At 38.8% G+C, this 20,000-nt stretch overlaps 3 protein-coding genes across 3 annotated transcripts in view; all 3 read right to left on the bottom strand.

The window, feature by feature from the left end:
• Positions 1-20,000, bottom strand: part of LOC111341723 (sorting nexin-14) — a 79,587-nt gene that overhangs the window by 25,396 nt on the left and 34,191 nt on the right. The window lies entirely within an intron of this gene.
• LOC148721332 (dopamine receptor 1-like) lies at positions 7,756-10,094 on the bottom strand. The gene has a single exon (XM_088736657.1). It carries the CDS (start codon positions 9,431-9,433, stop codon positions 8,546-8,548), a length of 888 nt encoding a protein of 295 aa, XP_088592783.1. The 5' UTR covers positions 9,434-10,094; the 3' UTR covers positions 7,756-8,545.
• LOC148721331 (melanocyte-stimulating hormone receptor-like) lies at positions 18,153-19,310 on the bottom strand. The gene has a single exon (XM_088736055.1). It carries the CDS (start codon positions 19,092-19,094, stop codon positions 18,153-18,155), a length of 942 nt encoding a protein of 313 aa, XP_088592181.1. The 5' UTR covers positions 19,095-19,310.

The raw sequence follows: 20,000 nt of genomic DNA, 5'->3' as shown, positions 1-20,000 counted from the left end.
AACAGCTTTGGATGAATGTACAGTATAAGAAATTTAAATCTTTTCTTCTCTGCACAGTTTACAGACCACCGGATGCCTCAATAGATTTCTTAGGAGACTTAAGTAAGACTTTTGTTGACTCTTTGCTACATGGCTTAAACGTGCTAATCCTTGGAGATCTTAATTGTAATGTTCTTGGAACAACTGATCCTGGGGGCCGCGCACTAATCAACTTTTGCTCGACTTTTGGCCTAACTCAACTCGTCAAGACCGCAACAAGAGTAACCGAAAATACTGAATCACTCATCGATGTTGCTCTGACTACAAACGAAAATATCATCTACGCTTGCGAAGTGATACAGTCTGCAATTAGTGATCATAGTTTGGTTAGCTTAACACTCAAGTTTAAGACACCAAGGCCACGGAAAATATATGTAACCACGAGAACCTATAAAAATTACGATCGTAATGGCTTTATTGACGATTTGGCAAATGTTCCCTTTCATATCGTTAATCTTTTTGAAGATCCTGATGATCAAGTTAACGCCTTTAACTGCCTTTTTCTTCAGGTCTTAGACGAGCACGCCCCAATTAAACGTATCAGGATAAATTCAAGGCCTAATCCATTCATTACACCAGAGATCAAAGGACTAATGAACACGCGTGATATGTGGCATAAAAAGGCGATGAAAACCAACGACAAATTGCACTGGAATGCTTATCGCTTTTTCCGTCAGGAGGTCAAACATGAAATCAAGCTTGCCGAAAAAGAACATGTTCGTTCTGAAATCTCAAAATCGAATGGAAACTCCAACTCGATTTGGAAAATTCTTAACCGTTGTCTTCCCAAGAAAAACGCTCCATTAGCCGCTGTTGAAAATCCACTCCTTCTGGCAAATAAATTCAATGAATTTTATGCTAATGTGGGAAAAGTGACAGCTTTGAAAGCCACGGACCTTGCTGAAGAACATAATCTCAACTCCCGAGACACTGAGGGAATTCATCCGTGTGAATCCATTCGCAGCTCTGGTCAAAATACCTTATTTATGTTTCGTTCCATCACTACGGACGATGTGCAGAAGATTATTATGAGTATACCGTCTAACAAAGCTCCCGGTTGCGACAAAGTAAATGCAAAAATTCTGAAAGATAGTTCACCAGTTATTGCTCCCATCATAACTAGTCTTATAAACAACTCCTTTTCTTTGGGCAGTTTTCCACTACAATGGAAGAAAGCAGAAATCGTTGCAATCATTAAATCAGGCGACAGTGAGGAACCTGCCAACACAAGACCAATTTCACTACTACCCATTTTATCTAAAGTATGCGAAAGAGCAGCTCACTCGCAACTAGTCAACTTCCTTGACTCAAACAATATAATATATCAAATGCAAAGCGGAAACAGAAAATTTCACTCAACCGAGACCTCATTACTTTATTTCACAGACGAACTACTAAATAACATGGATCACAGAAAGATGTCGGTTATCGTTCTCTTGGATATGTCCAAAGCTTTTGATAGCATTCGACATGACTTGATGTTGCGAAAACTTCGCAACGTTGGTTTATCGGAAATAGCTTGTACCTGGTTTGAGAGTTATTTGACACAACGTCAACAAGTTGTAAAGATTCAGGATACCTTGTCCAGCCCTCTACCCTTAACAGTCGGAGTACCGCAAGGATCCATCCTGGGCCCAGTATTGTTTACATTATATGTAAATGATCTCTTTCGGGTTCCAAAACACTGCAAAACCTCTGGGCTATGTGGATGACACAAAAATTTTCCTCGGGTTCCCCTCAAACAAACTTCAAGACGTTATCTCTGCTGTAAACGAAGATCTCGAAGAAATATTGAGTTGGTGTTGTAGAAATTCGCTGCTCATCAACCCTGATAAAACAAAACTTCTCTATGTGGGCGTCCCCCAACTAATGAGAACTTTACCTGCCACTCTTCCAAGTGCCACAATATTGGGAACTGAAATCAAGCCTGTGACCGTAGTTAAGGACCTGGGAGTGCACATTGATTGCCATCTTAACTTTAATGAGCATATCACTAAAACGGTATCAGACTGTATGTTTAAATTAACGAGAGTCAATAGGATAAAACATTTACTGGATCGAAGCACTCTGATATACCTCATAAATGCTTTCGTCTTTTGCAAACTTTTTTATTGTTCGACAGTTTGGAGTAACACAAGTAATAAGAATATCAAAAAACTTCAGTTAGTCCAGAACTACGCTTGCAGGATCGTGACTGGCTTGAAAAAGTACGATCACATCACAGAAGCACTGAAGTCCCTTAAATGGCTTAACGTAAAGAAAAAACTACTTTTTAATGACTCAGTTATGGTTTATAAATGCATCAACAACTTGACTCCTAACTATCTCTGTGAACGATTTAAACAACGTTCCGAAATTCACCAAAGAGATACCAGACAGAAGAGCGAGCTTACGTTGCCCAAATGCAGGATCGCGGCTGGGCAAAGGGCTTTTGCCTTCCGTGGGGCTAAAAGCTATAATTTTTTACCCAAATTTATCAGAGACACAGATAGCCTAAGTGGTTTTAAAAAGAAAATTTTTAAGAATATTTTTAATTCGTAACATGTGACTTTAGTATTGAAATATAAGCTAATTTTTTTTATTTTTTTTTAATTTTTTTTTTTATCATGTTATCTTATTATGACGTTTTTATGACTTAATATCTTATATTCATGTATGGCGGAAGAGCCCCCAGGGGGGAGCTATGCAATAAAGTATGTATGTATGTATGTATTTAGTGGAGCCACAAAGCTGTTTCACTTCTTTCCACCAATTACGAGGCCTGGAAGCGCGCAGGCTATCAACCTTGTTCTCGTAATAGACCCTCCGACAGCGCTTGCGCTCTCGATTCACTTTGTTTCTTAAGATCTTAAATAGGTACTGGTTCCCGGATGCGAATGCCTTCTGACGACGGGCAATCAGATGTTTGAGATGTACAGACAACCAAGGCCGGTCAGTTTCGTACACCTTTGTAGAACGCCCGGGCATGATCGTGTTCAGCCCAAGGTTAATAATGTCAGTGAGAGTTCTAAGCTTAAGTTCACATGACAGATCAGGTGAGAGAAGATGAGACCAAGGCACTTGAAGAAAAAATCTGCCCACTCTGGCTCTTTTACTGGGTCTTTTGTCTCTGGAGAGGATGATCTTGCATTTAGATTTTGAGGGCGTCTCCCTGATTCCCGGCCCCATATACACAGACAGGTGGTCAGATAGACCAAACGGAGGAAGGCTACATGGAGCAGAGAAAAATTCAGGGAAGTTGGTGAAAATTTGATCCAGAGTATTATTACCTGTAGTAGGAAATGAGACAGTAGGCTTGAGGTGAAAGGCCTTAACAGCAGATTGGACCATAGGAAGGAGCGACCAGTTAAAGTCGCCAGCCAAAATAATTGCACAGTTAGAACATTTAGCCTCAAGAGACATTGAGGATGTCACCAAATAATTCCTCATAGCGGAGTGGTTGGCGTCAGGGGGTTGATACACCACGCCCACGATAATGTTGGAGAATCCACGCGGTAATCGGATGGGCCTAAGGTCGGCCCAGAGAGCTTCATGATCCTCATGATGAAAATCAGATAGAACCTTGCACTGGATCGAATCTTTAACGTACATACACACACCTCCATGTTGCCAGCCGACACGATCGCGCCTAAAAAGCTGGTAGCCTTTGATGTTAATCGGGGAATTAGGAACACAGCCACTCAGCCAGGTTTCAGTAAAAAGGGCTATATCAGCATTAACGTTGTTTAGAGTGTGAGCAATTTCATCAATTTTTAGGCGCCAAGGACATTGTGTTGGACAAAAAGATCGATGGAACAAAGTGAGGCCTCCCAAGGGAGCTTGTGGTCACGCTGTCGACTTCAGATCTTGATGGAGTCGAAGAGGTGTGATTTTGAATATTTAATAAGTTCCCATGATTTACTGAATCATGCTTTCCCTTGGCCCTTGGATAGCTAATGTCGGTTCTGTCCTCGTGTACCGGTTCACAAGAGCCGATACAAAAGACCAAACAATACAGAACAGCTAACCAATGACTCCTAAACAAAGAAAGAACAATGGTAATTCCCTTGTGAACCGGTACACCAGGACAGAACCCTAATGTCGAACTGTTTTCGTCTTGAGATAACTGGAAGAATATGGTTAACTCTGTGATCCGCCTGTAGTTTGCGTTGGATCCCGCCGCGTATTCCTCTGGTTGGTTTTAAGATTCCAACAAATTTGCAAGCGGTCCATTCAGAACGCCGCAAAGGTTTGATAAGTTGTGTCGAATTTTTCCACCAGAATCTGAGGGAAAGCAGTGTAGATCGGCTGTAATTCATAGCCATAGCGTTAAAGACGTGTTAACAACCTTAGAACGAAAGGGATGAACCACAAAAGTATAGAAAAAACAAAAAACTGAGGAGCCAAATTTTATACAGCCAAACGGCGCAATACAATGCTCGAAAATCCAATACCAATTTTATGGTCTTTTTATTTACTCAGGGAGTAAAACTGGTTTGAATGCGGAACAAGCTTTTCCTATATTTTGACTTTATTAGACACTACTGTCGGCCCTGTTAAACATTCATGAAGCTGTGGAAACTTTTCGAAAATATACACATAATAGATATTTTTCTCAAGACGACCTGAACGGATATCATCACCCGCTCAGCATGTTGAGGTGCCTATCATTGTCGCTGACAACAAAACGTCCTTCTAAGCACGCTCATTAGCCTCACTATATTATGAAATGTTGCTCCTGGGTTCAAGGGCTCTTCTTAGACTTTCTCAGTCTTTTTTTTTTGTTTAATCTGATGGCGGCAGCTTTATTCAGTTAAATTATGAACGTTTAGTCAGACGTTTAGTCAGACATTGGATTTATTCTGTATATTAACTTTTTATGTATTTTATTTTTTATAAAAAAGTTATGTTGGGTATTCATTTTCGAGTAAAATAGTTGAGTGATCAGTTTTAGTTCGGCTTCTTCTACGCTGAAAGAATTTTACAGACTAGACAAGCCTCGCGGTATTTATTCAGAGTAAAAGGATTAATTAGTCTCCGAATGCGTTTATGATATACGTATGTGAAGTAGATTATGATGGCTCCACACGTCGAGACCGGTTTTTCAGCGGAAATAATCAACGTCACTTTTCTGCCCCTTGGAAACACTTATGGTAGGGACAGTCACACTCTGACGATAGTGATCTGAGCGCACATGAGTTTGACTAATGGTCGTGGGTCGTGGGTACAGGTCGTGGGTCGTGGGTGTGGGTGTGGGTGTGGGTAATACATAACAATTAATCGTTAAGAGCTCATATTTAATAATGTCAATAGTACCACTACTAATAATCAATTACTGTTATGTTTGTAGGGGAAAAGGGTTTTTTCGTGATCGTGAAGGGCCCTTTGGCTGGTTTTAAACGTGATTTGGTTATATCGCCGTGAACGTTGAATCGCCTTTTCTTCATGGAAATTACGAGATGACTGGCTTTTTTTGCGAAACGTGACTTGAACCGTTGTTATTCTTCTTTTCCAAAAATTTATCCTGTAAGCGTCTCAAAACAAGACGTGAAACATGACTGTCATTAGCTACCGTGAAGTAATGCAATACTTCTTGACGAACAATGAAAGGTATGTTTCTTGAGTACGTCACATTTCGCAACTCTGCAGAGTCCGGTCTGTCAGATAAGAAATGAATCGTTTAAGAATTGAAATTATTAGAACCTCTTTATTTATTAATCTACTTATTTCAGTAATTCTTCATATCTAGTTTATTTTATGATTTAGAAAAGGACCTGGCCAGTAAATGGAAGAAGAAAAATTTTAAGATTTTAGTAATTGGTTCTTAGTTTAATTTCTTGTCACCGACGCCAGTTGTGACCAATTTAACATTGGCTTGCGATTTCCGGTTGTCGATTGTACCGCACACTGGATACCAGAGGTTTTACATTTTCGTGCCTTGGAAAAACCTTGGAGCCAACATCTCCAGACCTGCAACTAACTTTGCAACGTTGCTATCTACATATCGGCTTATCTTGCAACAGTTCGCTGTGTCACTTCATTTTTTTTCTTAGATGCTGTGTAGATGGTACGCGATACGGAGATGACAATTGATGTAGCATTCGGCTCTTTGTCTGAATGTCATTGATCAACGCAAGTTTTATTTTCCCTAACCAACAGAGGGATATACTTTTAATTTTGAAACTTCATTTATTTTTAACCGACACTGAGAGCACAATTTAATTTTATTTCAAGAACACGGCCAATAGCTGTGTTTCTGATCCTCGAAGCTTCTTTCATGTTCTGAAAACGTTGTTCTTTTAAGTTTAACCCTTCTCTCTTTTCAGTGTAACTTTATATTTTTGTGTGTTGATCAAGCGTTTGACCTGAACAAAACTCCTCAAACTCTTTGGAATGACCCTCATTTTAAGAGATTACATCATCCTGCAAATAATGGCTTTGTCTTTGGTTTCACTTTTCTTTTTGGATGAAATGAATTAATTCTGTTGGATGAGATCAATGAAATATTAGGCTCACTGAAACCGAGCTGATACAATGACAAGGAATTTATAATCTTTATGTATTATTATAACTAATATTTTAAGTGATTTTTGTTATTGTTAAGTATTAATCACATCCACGACTTTTACCCACACCCACACCCACGACCCACGACTTGTACCCACGACCCACCAGCCACGACCATTAGTCAAACTCAGCGCACATTCTACTAAAAACACGCGGGTGATGCGTGTATTATACTGCGGGTTTTTTATTCTGCGATTCAGTTTTCCATGAAAGTAAATGACTCATATTTTGAGTAGGGGATAATTTCTTCTTTCATAATATATAGGGGCTTTCGATTGAGGCTCTATTCAGCTGTAACAAAATAAACAAAATACCGTTTTTACTTCAAAATATCTAATAATTTTCTTAGTGATCTTAGAAACAGGCTTGTAAGGGTGAAAGCGTAGTCTTTGCATTTCCCTAACTCAGTATATATCGCGCTCTACTTTTATGTATCGAGCGCTGTAAAACGGAAAAATCGAAATGCAGACTTCTTAATAATATTTTTGTGTGGGAAGAGGGTTGTTTGGTATAATAAGCGGTGGGCTGTGTAGGCGGAGGGTTGGCTTGAACGACAATAAACTGCGGGTATATTTGGCCAATTTAAACCGAAATATTTTGTAAGGATGCGTGCCATTCTCAGAACAAAACCTAAAAACAAACAAAACAATGGCGTGCATTACTCATAAAGAAATTTGATCCAACTATAATCTCAAGTCCTCTGAGGTACTTAAAACCGAATAATATTTTCAAGGCCCGTCTAAACGCACGCAACATTTCAACGCAACATTGTTGGATCGTGTGATGCAAAATGTTGTGAAGAACCTGGCCAAACGAGAGCAATATTTTGCAACATCCAAAAATGTTGCACCAAAAATTTGACCGCTTGAAATAACACCAACCAAGAATTTAATGGGGTGGCCAAAGGTGTGGAACACGTTGCGCGCAACAACGTTGCAAGATCTTGCGTTGAGATTTTGATAGCGTTTGGCCGAGCCTAAGTTTCATGATGATTCTGATTTTTACATGATCGATGCCAAATAAACACTTCTATAAATACAAATGTTCTAGGCATTATCCGGTTAGTGGGTTTCCTCTTATTTGTTTATGTCCAATAACTGCTGCGAGAACTACGAGACGTGTGTGTATCTAATCTCATTTGGATTCGTTTAAGAAGGAAGGGTCAGATAATATATTCTGGATCTTTATTTGTTTCAAGATTTATAAACCCGAAGTGTAAAACAACCGTTAAAAGAGCGTAAAATGAAAATATAAAAGCTTCCACTCGAGGAAAAGCGACAGAATTAAAAAAAAAAAAACACTTTGCCTGAATTCATTTCGTCAGAGAGTTGTCGGCGTCTACTGTGGAAGCAACTAAAAGGTCAATTCAAAGTTTAATTATATGGTTTTTGGCCGAACGACAACGCTGTATCAGTCAAAAGTTCTCTGTCTTTCCATCGATGCAAAATTATCGAGCCATGAAAATTGAGGTGTTTTTTGTTTGATTTTTTTTTTATGTGATAGCTCTCTAATATATCGTAGAACTAGAAAACGTAGATAGCTGAAGCTCTCTATTCTAATTCCAATTATCACCATGCTTAACATTTGTATTCAAATTACGTAGAAATTTCCTTTTAAGATATGTACAATAGCAACCGTCACGCTTTGATGTGTGCCTTTTCATGTTGCATCTAAATTAGGCTATCATAAATACAAAGCACTTATTTTCTGTGCCAATGTTATTAGCAGAGGAGCAACAGCAAAAATTGCACCAATATTCTCGTTTAGACAGGCTCCCTACGGTGATTTTTTCCTTATTACTAGAGATCAGTTTTGAATATTACAAGTAAACCATTTTATTACTACTTTATGCAGGCTGTTAGTTCAAAAAGCTTATCAAGTTGTGTTATTGTATCCACTCACATAATAACTGTCAGGTGCAATAGCCATAGGAGTTCGACTTGTTATTTTTCTGTGTCGCTCACTTTCCGCACAGGTGTATATTTTTGAGAGTGTTAATGATGGTGTGTCGAATGTGCCTCATACTCCAACAGTAAATAATGGGGTTTAGCGATGAATTCATACACACAAGAGTCCAACTGTAAAGCCCAAAAGTTTTCAAAGCAACGCTAGGCTCGTTATTGGCAGTAGTAGCAATACTAGTGCAGTATTCAGGCAAATTACAGACCAAGTACACAAGATACACGTAAAATGTAGTAATAGCAATTTTCCTCATCCTTGCGGTTTGTTCCATGTCACCGTCCTCCTGCTCGGCTCGCCGCACTCGCAAGGACTGAATTTCCCTCGTGTGGCGCCGTACAGCAAAATAAATCCTGCAGTAAACTAATCCTGTGCACATAAAACAGAACCCAAGGACAACAGGAAGGAAAATCACAAGGGAGGGGGGTATCCAAAAATGTCCAGATACTCCAAGAAATACACTGAACATCCAGATTGATATCGCAGCCAAAACAGAGTGTCTGTGAGTGATAAGCTCCTGATATCTGAGATGAAGATGTACAGCGAGGAATCTGTCCATGCTGAGGGCGAAAACACTGATAATTGAAACTATGGAGAGGGTATCCGCGATGGCATGCATGGCTTTATTTGTTGAATCGTCAACAAGATCGGGGCTTTTCAACCCTCTAACTAAAAGCACAACGTAATAAGGTTGTACAAATATACCAACACCAAGATCTGAGATAGCAAGACTCAGTAGAAATGTCCTTAACGGCCTCGGTAGCGACGAGGTTTTTCTCATTGCGTAAATTGTTATGATGTTCAATGTGATGGCGGTGTAGGATAACAATGCGTTGAGCACACAATTGGCGACTATCGATGAACGATCGGGACCCTCAGCGCTTGTCATTGTTTAGGACGCAGATGAAGATCAAACGCGAGGATAGTCGACCAGGAGACTAACAGTGGACAAAATGGCAACTTCTCGTGAACGAAAGCAGCTTTAAATTATCTATGACTTCCCGGCGATCTTGATTGATGAATTTTGATATTAATTGCCATCTGCCAAACCATTTGGGGGCCTACCTCCCGTGAACCTGCAAAAATTAATTAGGGAAAACCTTTTTCTCGTAATATGTCCTCCGAGTATGATGTTTATAAAGCAAGGGAGAAGGCCAATTGATGAAGACTTTAAGATTCTTTATTTCTCGTTTGTTTTTGTTTTATATGAACATCCGAAAATGAAATGAAAATTGAATTGCCTTTTGAATTTACATAATAATGACAACAACGTCAGTTTGAATTCTCTTACGCGGAAGCATTTCGTATGGTAGAATTTCCATTGAAAACCAATTCTGTTTGTAAACAATGATAATCGATCACTATACGCGATAAATTTACAGAAACTGATGACAGTTTCAAAAGCGAGATTCACTGACTTTGATGGTCAGATGCAAATTTGTTATGCCCCGATAATTGATAATTTTACGCGATGAATTTACTGAAAATCGATGACAGTTTCAAAAGTGTATTTATTGACTCTGATGGTCAGATGGTCTCTGCAAATTTGTTATGCCACGTTTATTCCAAGTTATAGCAAAAGTCAAAATCAATTAGACAATAAGGGTACCTTCGTCCTGATCCCTAAACTGGTCACATGGAGGCTTTTTCAAGTGCAACGATGTTCCATTTTGGCCGTAGAAATTTTCAGAAGAGTTTATAATAGTTTGATGTGCATGAACGATATTTCCGTGTAAGATCACTGAAACTTAAAGATGTTCTGACAGATGGTTTAAATGTTTTGAGTTGTAAAGTCATATATAACTCAGTTTTGATTGATCTCCACAGTAAAACGTATTCTGATTTTTAGGTAGTTTGGTCTGGTGTTCCTCCAGGGTTGAGGAAGTTTATACAAAGTCTTTCAAGGAGTATTAAACGTCATTTTAAACGTCATTCTTTTTTATTAAAAAAAAAAAGCAGTATTGTAGCTCCCATTGCGGGCCTATTTTTACGTGAACATCTGGGCAATCGCCTATGTGCTTTGAAGGGGAAAATCATCGCGTTCATTCCAAAAATGTTTTGTTCCGTGTATTGTGGTTGTTTGTAAACCCTAAGCTCGAACAGTCGGTGAGTTTACCATTTCAGTTGTTTATGTTGTAATTTCGTTTGTTTTAAGCGTGTGTTCACTTTGCAGAAAACCTCTCCTTTGCTGGTTAGTCGAGTTTTCGACACAAGCAAATATTTCTGTGAAATAAACAACAAGTATATCGTTGTGATATCGTTCACTTGTGGCTTTGGAGCTTCTGAATTGTTTTCCTCTTCACAGGACACAATAAGTATCTTCAAATATGGAACATTCTAGTAAAATAATTAATTTTAGAAGCAACCTTTCAACGTCCTTAAGGTATCACACTACCTGTGACGTTTGGTATTCAGAATAATTTGCAAAGTTAGGTAACTAACTAAGTCGCGCTCCTCAAAATTCTATTTAAAAGTATTGAGGGAATGCATGTAAAAGTTAAATCTACAAAAAATAAATAAATATTTTGAAAGCGCGCTGTAGCGGATGAAACTTCACCATCTTTCCAGCGTTTTGTGATGACGTTATAGTTTATGAATTTCAGATGGTCATATATTCTCATCCAAGTATATCTCTATTAGCTAGCATTAAATTAGCTATATGGAGAGTTATCGGAATCACGAATAGAAGATCTCGTATATACAATTTAACAGGCATTCCAGTTTTATAAAATCAATTTTAGGCGTTATGGCTGATTCAGCTTGTCAGCTGCATGGACACACGCGTTCAATTTGATTTGTACCACTCCTGATATGTCACATGAAATTGTGAACAAATTTCGATGGTTACCGGCGGAACGGTTTAACAGAGTATGAGCTGAGCGAATAACAGTTTAGCAATATACGGTAATGTTTTATGCCCAAGCCAAGCCAGATGTCTTAAGTTCCTGATAGGAGCATGATGGCGGGTTACAACTTGGGTTGTGAATAAATTCAAAGCGACAGTGTGCCGATTAGTAAGTTTCTAAGTAAACTGGTGAGATCCAATGAATTCCCGTTCTAGTCTGTTTTTTTTCTTGTGATGTCGTCTCACGCTTCGGGTGCAAACATTTATATTCATAAAAGATTTGAAATGAGACTGACTTAAATAAAGAGTAAATGAGAAATAATGCCACGTTAGCCAATGAGCAGCGCTGAAGGCAGACCTTGAGGCCTTATGAATTCATATCGCATAATTTTATTCTACTAATTTATCCACAGTGCCTTTGAACCGAACCCCTTTTTTAAACTGAATCACAATGAAAATGTAAAGTCTGAAGCTTGTAACAGTTATGAAAATGAAGCAAAGGCTCCAAAAGATGATTTTGATGTTGACTAATTTTGATTCATCAGTAGTGACCCAAACGCAAACGGATGAAAGAATAGCATTGAGCACCCATGCTAAGATTACCAGACAAAGAACGCGTTTGTGGGTCACAAGTTCTCGATATCTGAGGTGGAGATGAATAGCCAGGAATCTGTCCAGACTTAGTGCCATGATACCAAAGAACGAAACGTTAGCGATTGCAAATTGGATGAGCCATAAACTTTTGATATCAAGGTTACTTCAGACACTTGCAATGAACAACGGCTGAGCTACTAAACCGACTGCGAGATCAGAGACGGCAAGATTCAGCAGCAACATTTTCAAAGGTTCTTGTAAAGAGGAAGTTTTCCGTATGGCTTGAATTGTTATACTGTTGAAAACGATCGCTATCAATGCTGCTGAAAGGGCGCTCAAGACGACATTAATGAAATACGTAGAATGTCGTGTACGTTCATCATCTGCCATTTTGCTACGAGGGAAGTTACTCGTTTATATGAAAAGTTCAATTCCACGCGGTTTTATTCAAGCTGAAAGCTTGTCAATTTGAAGATGCATGCAAATATTTAGTCTAAACCAAGCCAGATGTCTTCAGCTGCTTTGAGAGGAGACATGCAAAATGAAGAGCTAAAAACATGGGATATGAATCATAGTGCCCCAAATGAAGTACTAATATTCAATGTGTTTCTAATCTACTCGATGTTTTATTGTGATATCATTCCTGGTTTCGATTTCAAGTCTTTATTTTCACGAAAGATTGGCAACGAGACTGAGACAAGGTAAAAAAAAAAACTAAAAATGGAGGAAACAAACATGGTCATTGAAAGCAAATGAGTATGAAATGAAAAAGTAAAAAATCGAGTGCTCATGCTATGGGTATCAAGTTAAAACTAAGTGTAAAGAATAATAGCTTCTGGCTTTCAGACATATACCAAACTAAAAAATTACGACTTAAGACTGAGGAGGTTTTACTAATCATCAAGATATCGACGATGTTTCCCACCATTTGGATGTCATAATTAGACAGATGAGCGGTATTCTCCTGTTCAAGAACCAAACTATTTGCATAAAAGCCATTCAAAGCTGAGTTACGTCTTCTTTTTTTAATTTGTGACAGAAGGCTGCTTTGTTGTCAGAGTAAAAATAGAACAATTACTTGAGAACTCTTTATTGCGCGTCATGAACAACTCTTCATAAGTTTTAAAAAAATACCTATGGAACTCACGTCCTTTTTCTTTCCTTTGCCAAATTCATCTTGAAAAATTTTCGTAAGACAACGTGGGGAAGGGGGGGAGGGAGGGAAGAGAGGATTCTGGTTGTTGAGTCAAGATAAATTCACCAGATGCCCCTATAAGGCTCTGTAATAGTCCTATAACCCCCCTACGCTCATTGACAGTAAATTGTTAGTCAGTATTCTATAGTTCTCCTTTATACTCTGTTGACAACGACCGATCCCTCCTCCGCTCTCCCTGAAAAAACCATGGGATCCCCTCGGAATCTCCCACTCCCTAAGGCAATAAATAAGGACTGGTCCCTTGGGATTAAGGAGTCTTAGCTCCTAAGCTTTATTAACCATAGCTGCTTGGGTACCAGATTGGGTCTTGACATCTAAGAGGAGTCAATCTTCAGTTTGAGGGGGCCCGTTAACCGGCATTCGATTTCAGTTATTTTGAATAATCACTTTACTTTTATCAGTTTTAATTTCATATAATCTTTCGCATCAATACTCCACTAAGTTTTACAAACTGCGCAACCTTCTATAAACTAAAGTATGTATGTAAATCCTGCTTTGTCCCACCCGACAAAAAACTGTGTCATTGTCAGTTTTGCCTGATTAGCTGTAAAGTTGATGCCAATCAAGAAATGAATGATTTATAATCTTCTGCACCAGCAATGATCGTAAACCGGTAGAAAATCTTGTGATCTTGAATATTTCCTCTTTTTACTATACCAAAATTTATTTCCAGGGGTGTTGCAGTCGAATAATTTTGTTTGGAATAAGGCATAAACTTGCGTCCGTGAACTAGTTTCTTTTCAAAGGGAGGGTGGCTAAAATCGCTTGACACAATCACTGAATATATACAAAAGACTACAGGGTCGGTACTTTGCTAAATTTTCCATAACGCACCCCGAATAAGGAGGCAACAAATGTATATGATCGAATTCTGAGCGAAGTTTATACTTAAGTTACTAAGACATTATTAACCTTTCCAACCTCAATTTAGTAGGTTTAAAAGTCACTGTTACATAAATTTAAAGCAAAATCTTAAAAAACTTAGGAATTCAAATGTTGTAGACACATGAATGGAAAGCCGAGTCAGTTCTGTAAAATTTTTCTATCTTGATCATCCATAATTCTGACATGAAAATATCTGTCGCAGTATGCCAATGGTAGAATATCGAATGTCTTTCATTCTCCAATAGTAAATAATTGGACTCAACGAGGAATTTACAAACATTAGAGTCTGAGAGAAACAATAAAAATGACATGATGCTGTGCTGCTGAAGCGATGTAGCCCAAAATTTAACCGGACAACAACACTAGTAAGAATATATTAGCATGTAACAAACTATGAATACAAAATATAAATAGAATACCCTGACGACTGCAGATTTTCTCTGCTTCCTAGCATCGTCCATTCACCATTCGGCGCTGCTTGTTGAACTTGTAGGGCTTCAATTTGATTTTTATGGCGTTTTGCTGCAAAATAAAGTCTGCAACTTATAACTGCTATGCAAATAAAACAAATACTCCAAATTACGATAACTACAACTTTAAGGTGGATCCAATTCAAGGAAACTGTTAAAAAAACAATATTTAACACCCACGGTAAAATCTCCACACCAACGACACGCCTGTACGTCACAAGCTCCTAATATCTGAGATGAGTTTGAACAGCCAAGAAACTGTCCACGCTCAGAGCCATGACACCGAGGAACAATGTGTTAGAAAGTGCATGCAGATTTCCACCGAACAACTTGACAGTAAATGGGCTATAGTACCTTGAAATCTTCAATGCAATAAATAATGGCCGGGCTATTAAACCAACAGCAAAATCAGAGACAGCAAGACTCAGCAGTAATATTTTTAGAAGCTTTGGTGACGACGACAGTCTTTCTCATGACGTGGATTGTTAAATTGTTCAAAATGATGGCTATCGGGGGATGTTATTAAAACTGGTAACGGGAAAGGGATAATAAGGAACGGGGAAAGGGGAAAGGGGAACGGGGAACGGCGAATAGGGAACGGTTGTACAACGGTAACCCACCTGAGAATTCAAAATGGCGGCGTAAACGATGTTTACAAACACTGATTTTATCGCTAGGTCGCCGCTTGCAGCGAAATTAGACGACTCGCTTTTATTTAACTACTGCCAAGGCGAAGCCACGAAGCCTAGTATTCTGAGGCGAGTATTCGAAGTCAACGTTTCTGCAATGGCTGCCACCATCTGTTCTGACGTCCCTCTTTGTTTCTCCTTCTTGAAATTTGCATCTTTTGGCAGGGTTTGGGTATGTTGGTTGTTTGCATTGCCCAACAGCATTTTTTGCAGATAAGTAGCAAGGAGGTAATATTTTATATTAACAAAAATGAGCTAGGAAACGTAATAACCAGCCTAGTTATTGAAGTTACCGCATGCAGATATCTGCTTACCTTACCGCAAAATAACATCAGGAACATATCATTGTATCGACCCATAAACTTCCATGTAAACAATAGAGAAATCAAACATTGACAGAACTTTTAATAACATTTAATTTAACAGGAAAATATCAGTTATGTCTTCAAGAATGTAGGTGTATGAATTCACATTCATGCTAATGCTTACAATAATATTTACACTGCATTGATCATATTCAAGAGAAAGTGATTCCCATAATGGGCGTGAAAGTCATTCAGCTGTTTGCTTTACAACATTATTGACATTGCTAGGTTGTAACAGTGAGGATATTGGAGGTAAACTTCATTACCTTACTGTACAATTACTCTATGAATATAACAATAAATGCCGCGAGCTTGTAGTTCTGAGTTGATTGTTCAAATGTTGTGCATGAATTGTAAGATACTTACCTCTCCGAGGATTTGATTTCTATGCAACCTGCAATGTGTGCCACAAAAAAACTAAATTTATGAGGCACTCAACATTTCAAAGTAAAGTCCTTCAATAAAACCTACTCTTACCGTCCATGCTTTTTGCTACGACGATCGCGTTCGAAGAGCACGTACTCAAAACTAGTTGCCAGACAGTTTTAGTTCCCTTTACTCCGCCATTTTGAATTCTAAGGCGGGTTACTGCTGTACACCAGTTCCCCGTTCCCCGTTCCCGGTTCGCCGTTCCGTTTCTCGTTTCCCGTTCCCGTTCCCCGCTCCCCGTTCCCCGTTCCCCGTTCCCCGTTCTCCGTTCCCCGCTCCCCGCTCCCCGCTCCTCGATCTCCGTTCCCCGTTCCCCGTTCCCCGTTCCCCGTTCCCCGTTCTTCGTTTTCCGTTTCCTGTTCCCCGTTACCCGTTGCCCGTTCTCCGTTCCCCGTTCCTCGTTCCCCGTTCCCCGTTCTCCGTTCCTCGTAACCAGTTTTAGTAACATCCGCTATCGGGGCTGATGATGCGTTCAAGTCAAAATTAACGATGGTCGCACTTGTCCAGGTTGACTCTTCTTTCTTGCATTTCTATTCTGTATTATGTCAAACACTCTCCTGTGTTTCACGGTGGCGAGGAGCTGTGCTTAGTGGTGAACCGGCGACCACTCGACGGGGAGCTACCGATAACTTAATCTTTGTTGACGAAAGGCCGGTCATCAAAATTCTGTATCAATAAGATCCACATTAATCCTAGTTATCTCAAAACGTTTTAATCAAAATTCGCAAATAGCATTCGCGTCCTTTTTCTTAAACTGACATAAATTTCTAAGATTTAAGTAAAAGAGTTTTGAATTTCCTATATTTCATGAAACGAACCTCTACTTTACATATTGGGATTGTCTAGTATGCTAATGCATAGCGGGGGCAGCGAGACTCACAACTCAGGTTTTAAAACGGTGAATCAAACTAGAATCAAATTAAAGATTACCTATTTAAACAGTGACCTGAGAGGATGACAGTTTGGAAAATTTGTTCCAATGAAGTGTGCCAGATGATCATACGTCACTCAGACAAATTAAACGGTTATTTTTTTCATTTTGTTTTTGTGAAAAATTGAAACGAAACCGTAACTCTACTGTACGAGTCCCAAGTTTTTAAGTACCAACTGATTTCCCTTCAAGAAAAAATATTTTTGTTTCAACGCTGCGGTCTGAAGCATTAAGACTTCCTCTACCAGGTGGCAATGACGCAAAAGAACTTGATTACGTACTTCAATCATTTCCGTCAAGAAAAACCAAAAAATTCATATGGAGAATTGTCAGCATAGCGTAACTGTTCTGGACATTTTTTAAAACACAAGGGCTACAGGAAGAAGAATGAAACCAGTTGTAACGCGCTTGAGTATCAACCAATTAACTGATAAGCCGCTACAGAAAGAATTCCCATGACTATCGCGTAGGAAATTAACTCTGAACTCCCGATTAAAGGGTACCTCAGAGTTTGGTCTAGCTTGACCAATAGGAACACAGTACAACTTAAGAAAAACGACTTTCGGCTGCAGGTGTGCGGAAAAACCTGCGAGGCACTGAAAGCTTAAGCGATATTGATTATTCAGAATTCATCGGTGTTTCTCCGAAAGGCTAAGCCCCATTTCCTCTATTTTGATAATAACATCAGACTCAGATTTTCATCATGAAAAATGGTTTATTTTCAGGAATATTTGTATTGAGGTGCGGGGAGAAAAAAAAATTTACACCATATACGCTTTGCATGAAGTATGTCAGTGTCAGATAAAGAAAAGAAGTCATCAATGAGGCTTCAAATATGTTATCTTCATTTTCTACTAAACGTCGTTGCAAAGGCTTTATCAAACACTCAGATCCTAACACAACAAAGATTGTCACAGAAACCCACTTTTACTGTCACGGTTTTTTTTTTTTTAATGGCACATTGAGCATCAGTAGCCCACAAATTTTTCTAACAAAATCCGATCAAAACCAGAAGAGCATAGATATGATTCTTATTGGAGCGCTTAAAATTAAGATTTTTATTCCAAGTATTCATGTGTCTTATGATAGAACGCATTATTTTTCATAACGATTTTTGTTATAAGTGCTATACACAGTACTAAAAGTGTACTAATTACTCAGTCAAAATTAAGGTCACAACCGCCTCAACTTTCTTGTAAATTTCTCGTAGTGTGAATGCCATGTGCTGTTCTTGTTCTTTCATGCGAACATTTCGTTGGCACTGATTCTGATGCCGACTTGCATGGGAATATGTTCCGCAGTACGTCCATCATGGTTTGACGAATTGGTCTTATCCTCCAACAGTAAATAACAGGATTCAATGAAGAGTTGAAAAACATAACGGTCCGTGAGTAGCGAAGGAAACTGTCTGCACTTCCATGTATTGCAATGAAAATAATACAACAATACATTGGCAAATAACAAACTAAAACTACAAGATACACATACAGTGTACTGACTGCAGATTTTCTCGGCATTGTAGCACTTTCTACCTGGCTATGCTGTGCTACTTGCTGTACATGTAAGCTTGCCTGGATTTGGTTTCTGTGGCGTTTGATAGCTTGATATAGTCTAAAATTAACAATTGTCATGGAAACGAAACAAAGACTCCAAATTATTGCGACGAAGGAGAAGGCTGTATACGCCTTCCTCCAAATCCAAACTAGTGAAATACCCACACTTGATATCCATGTCACGATCACTGCACCAACAACGCGTTTGTGAGTCACAAGCTCCTGATATCTGAGATGAAGATGAACAGCAAGGAACCTTTCTATACTCAAAGCCGTGACGCTGAGAAGTGAAGCGGTGCATAGAGCACATACGATGACCAGTAGCAGGGTGGATGCCAAGGAATTCTCCGAGGTGTTTTGCTTGGACAAAATGACAATTAGTAGGATGTACAATGGCTGAGCTAACAAACCAGCGATAAGATCAGAAACTGCAAGACTCAGGAGAAGTGTTTTGAAAGGTCCCGGTAAAGAAGAAGTTTTCCTCATCGCGTAGATTGTACAAGTGTTGAACACAATGGTGGTGAAAGATGTTATGGCGTTCAAGACGAGATTAACGATGTACCAGACGTCCATTCTGTGGTCAAAAAGAAAACTACTGTGAACATCGCCACAAAGAAGTTTACAGTAAACTGACTTCCAGCTTTCTGACTGGAGATCGTCATCCTATCGAACGTGTAGTTTTCGCTCCCTTATAGCCAACGATATCACATATCACATAAAACGTTCGCCTGTTACTTTCTGTTCTCATAAAATTACGTAAAAACAGGTGACATATTTGCTTAGCTTTATATTGCCTATACGCTGTAGTATGCGAATGACTGAACTCACTTCAGTTCAAAGTTAATAAATGGGAAGATGAATGACTTTCTCTCCTTAAATGATTTAACGACTGGTTCATGCTTAGCGTACGTTTATTGAGGTTTAAATTGTTCCGTTTTATTTCGGAATACCCGTCACAATTTGTAATAAAATTAATAAAGCTTGTCGCACTCTGTATTAAAAGAGCTGCCATACTTTGTAACAAAGCCTGTCGCACTTTGTAACAGCTCGGTCTTTCTGTGGAAGTGCAGATAGTGTCCGTTATGGCGAAAGTCCTGCATCACCATCTTCGTCATTATTATTAATTTTCTTATCGTAATACTGAACTTCTAGATGCTGAGCTAATTGAAAAAGGAAAAAAAAAACATAGGGCGTAATAACGTAACCTATGTTCCTACCGGGATTATAACTTTCTATAATATACAACGTGCAGAAATGGTGGGAAACTAATAAAAATAATTAAAACAACTCGTGTCTCTTTAAAAACCTAATTTAAAAACGACGTCTTAACATGGATTGTTAGAAAAAATTATCACAGCTTTTTAATGACAAAGCGAGACTATTTCATTATAATGTGCGACAATTTCATTTCAAAGTGAGATGATTCTTACTAAGAGCTACAGAACACGGATGCACGCGGGAAGTTTAGAGAGCGCCATC

Source organism: Stylophora pistillata, chromosome 10 (genome assembly GCF_964205215.1).
Source record: "Stylophora pistillata chromosome 10, jaStyPist1.2, whole genome shotgun sequence".
Classification (NCBI taxonomy): Eukaryota; Metazoa; Cnidaria; class Anthozoa; order Scleractinia; family Pocilloporidae; genus Stylophora; species Stylophora pistillata.
The sequence above is the reverse complement of the archived record's forward strand: the minus strand, read 5'-3'. Positions and strand labels throughout refer to the sequence as shown.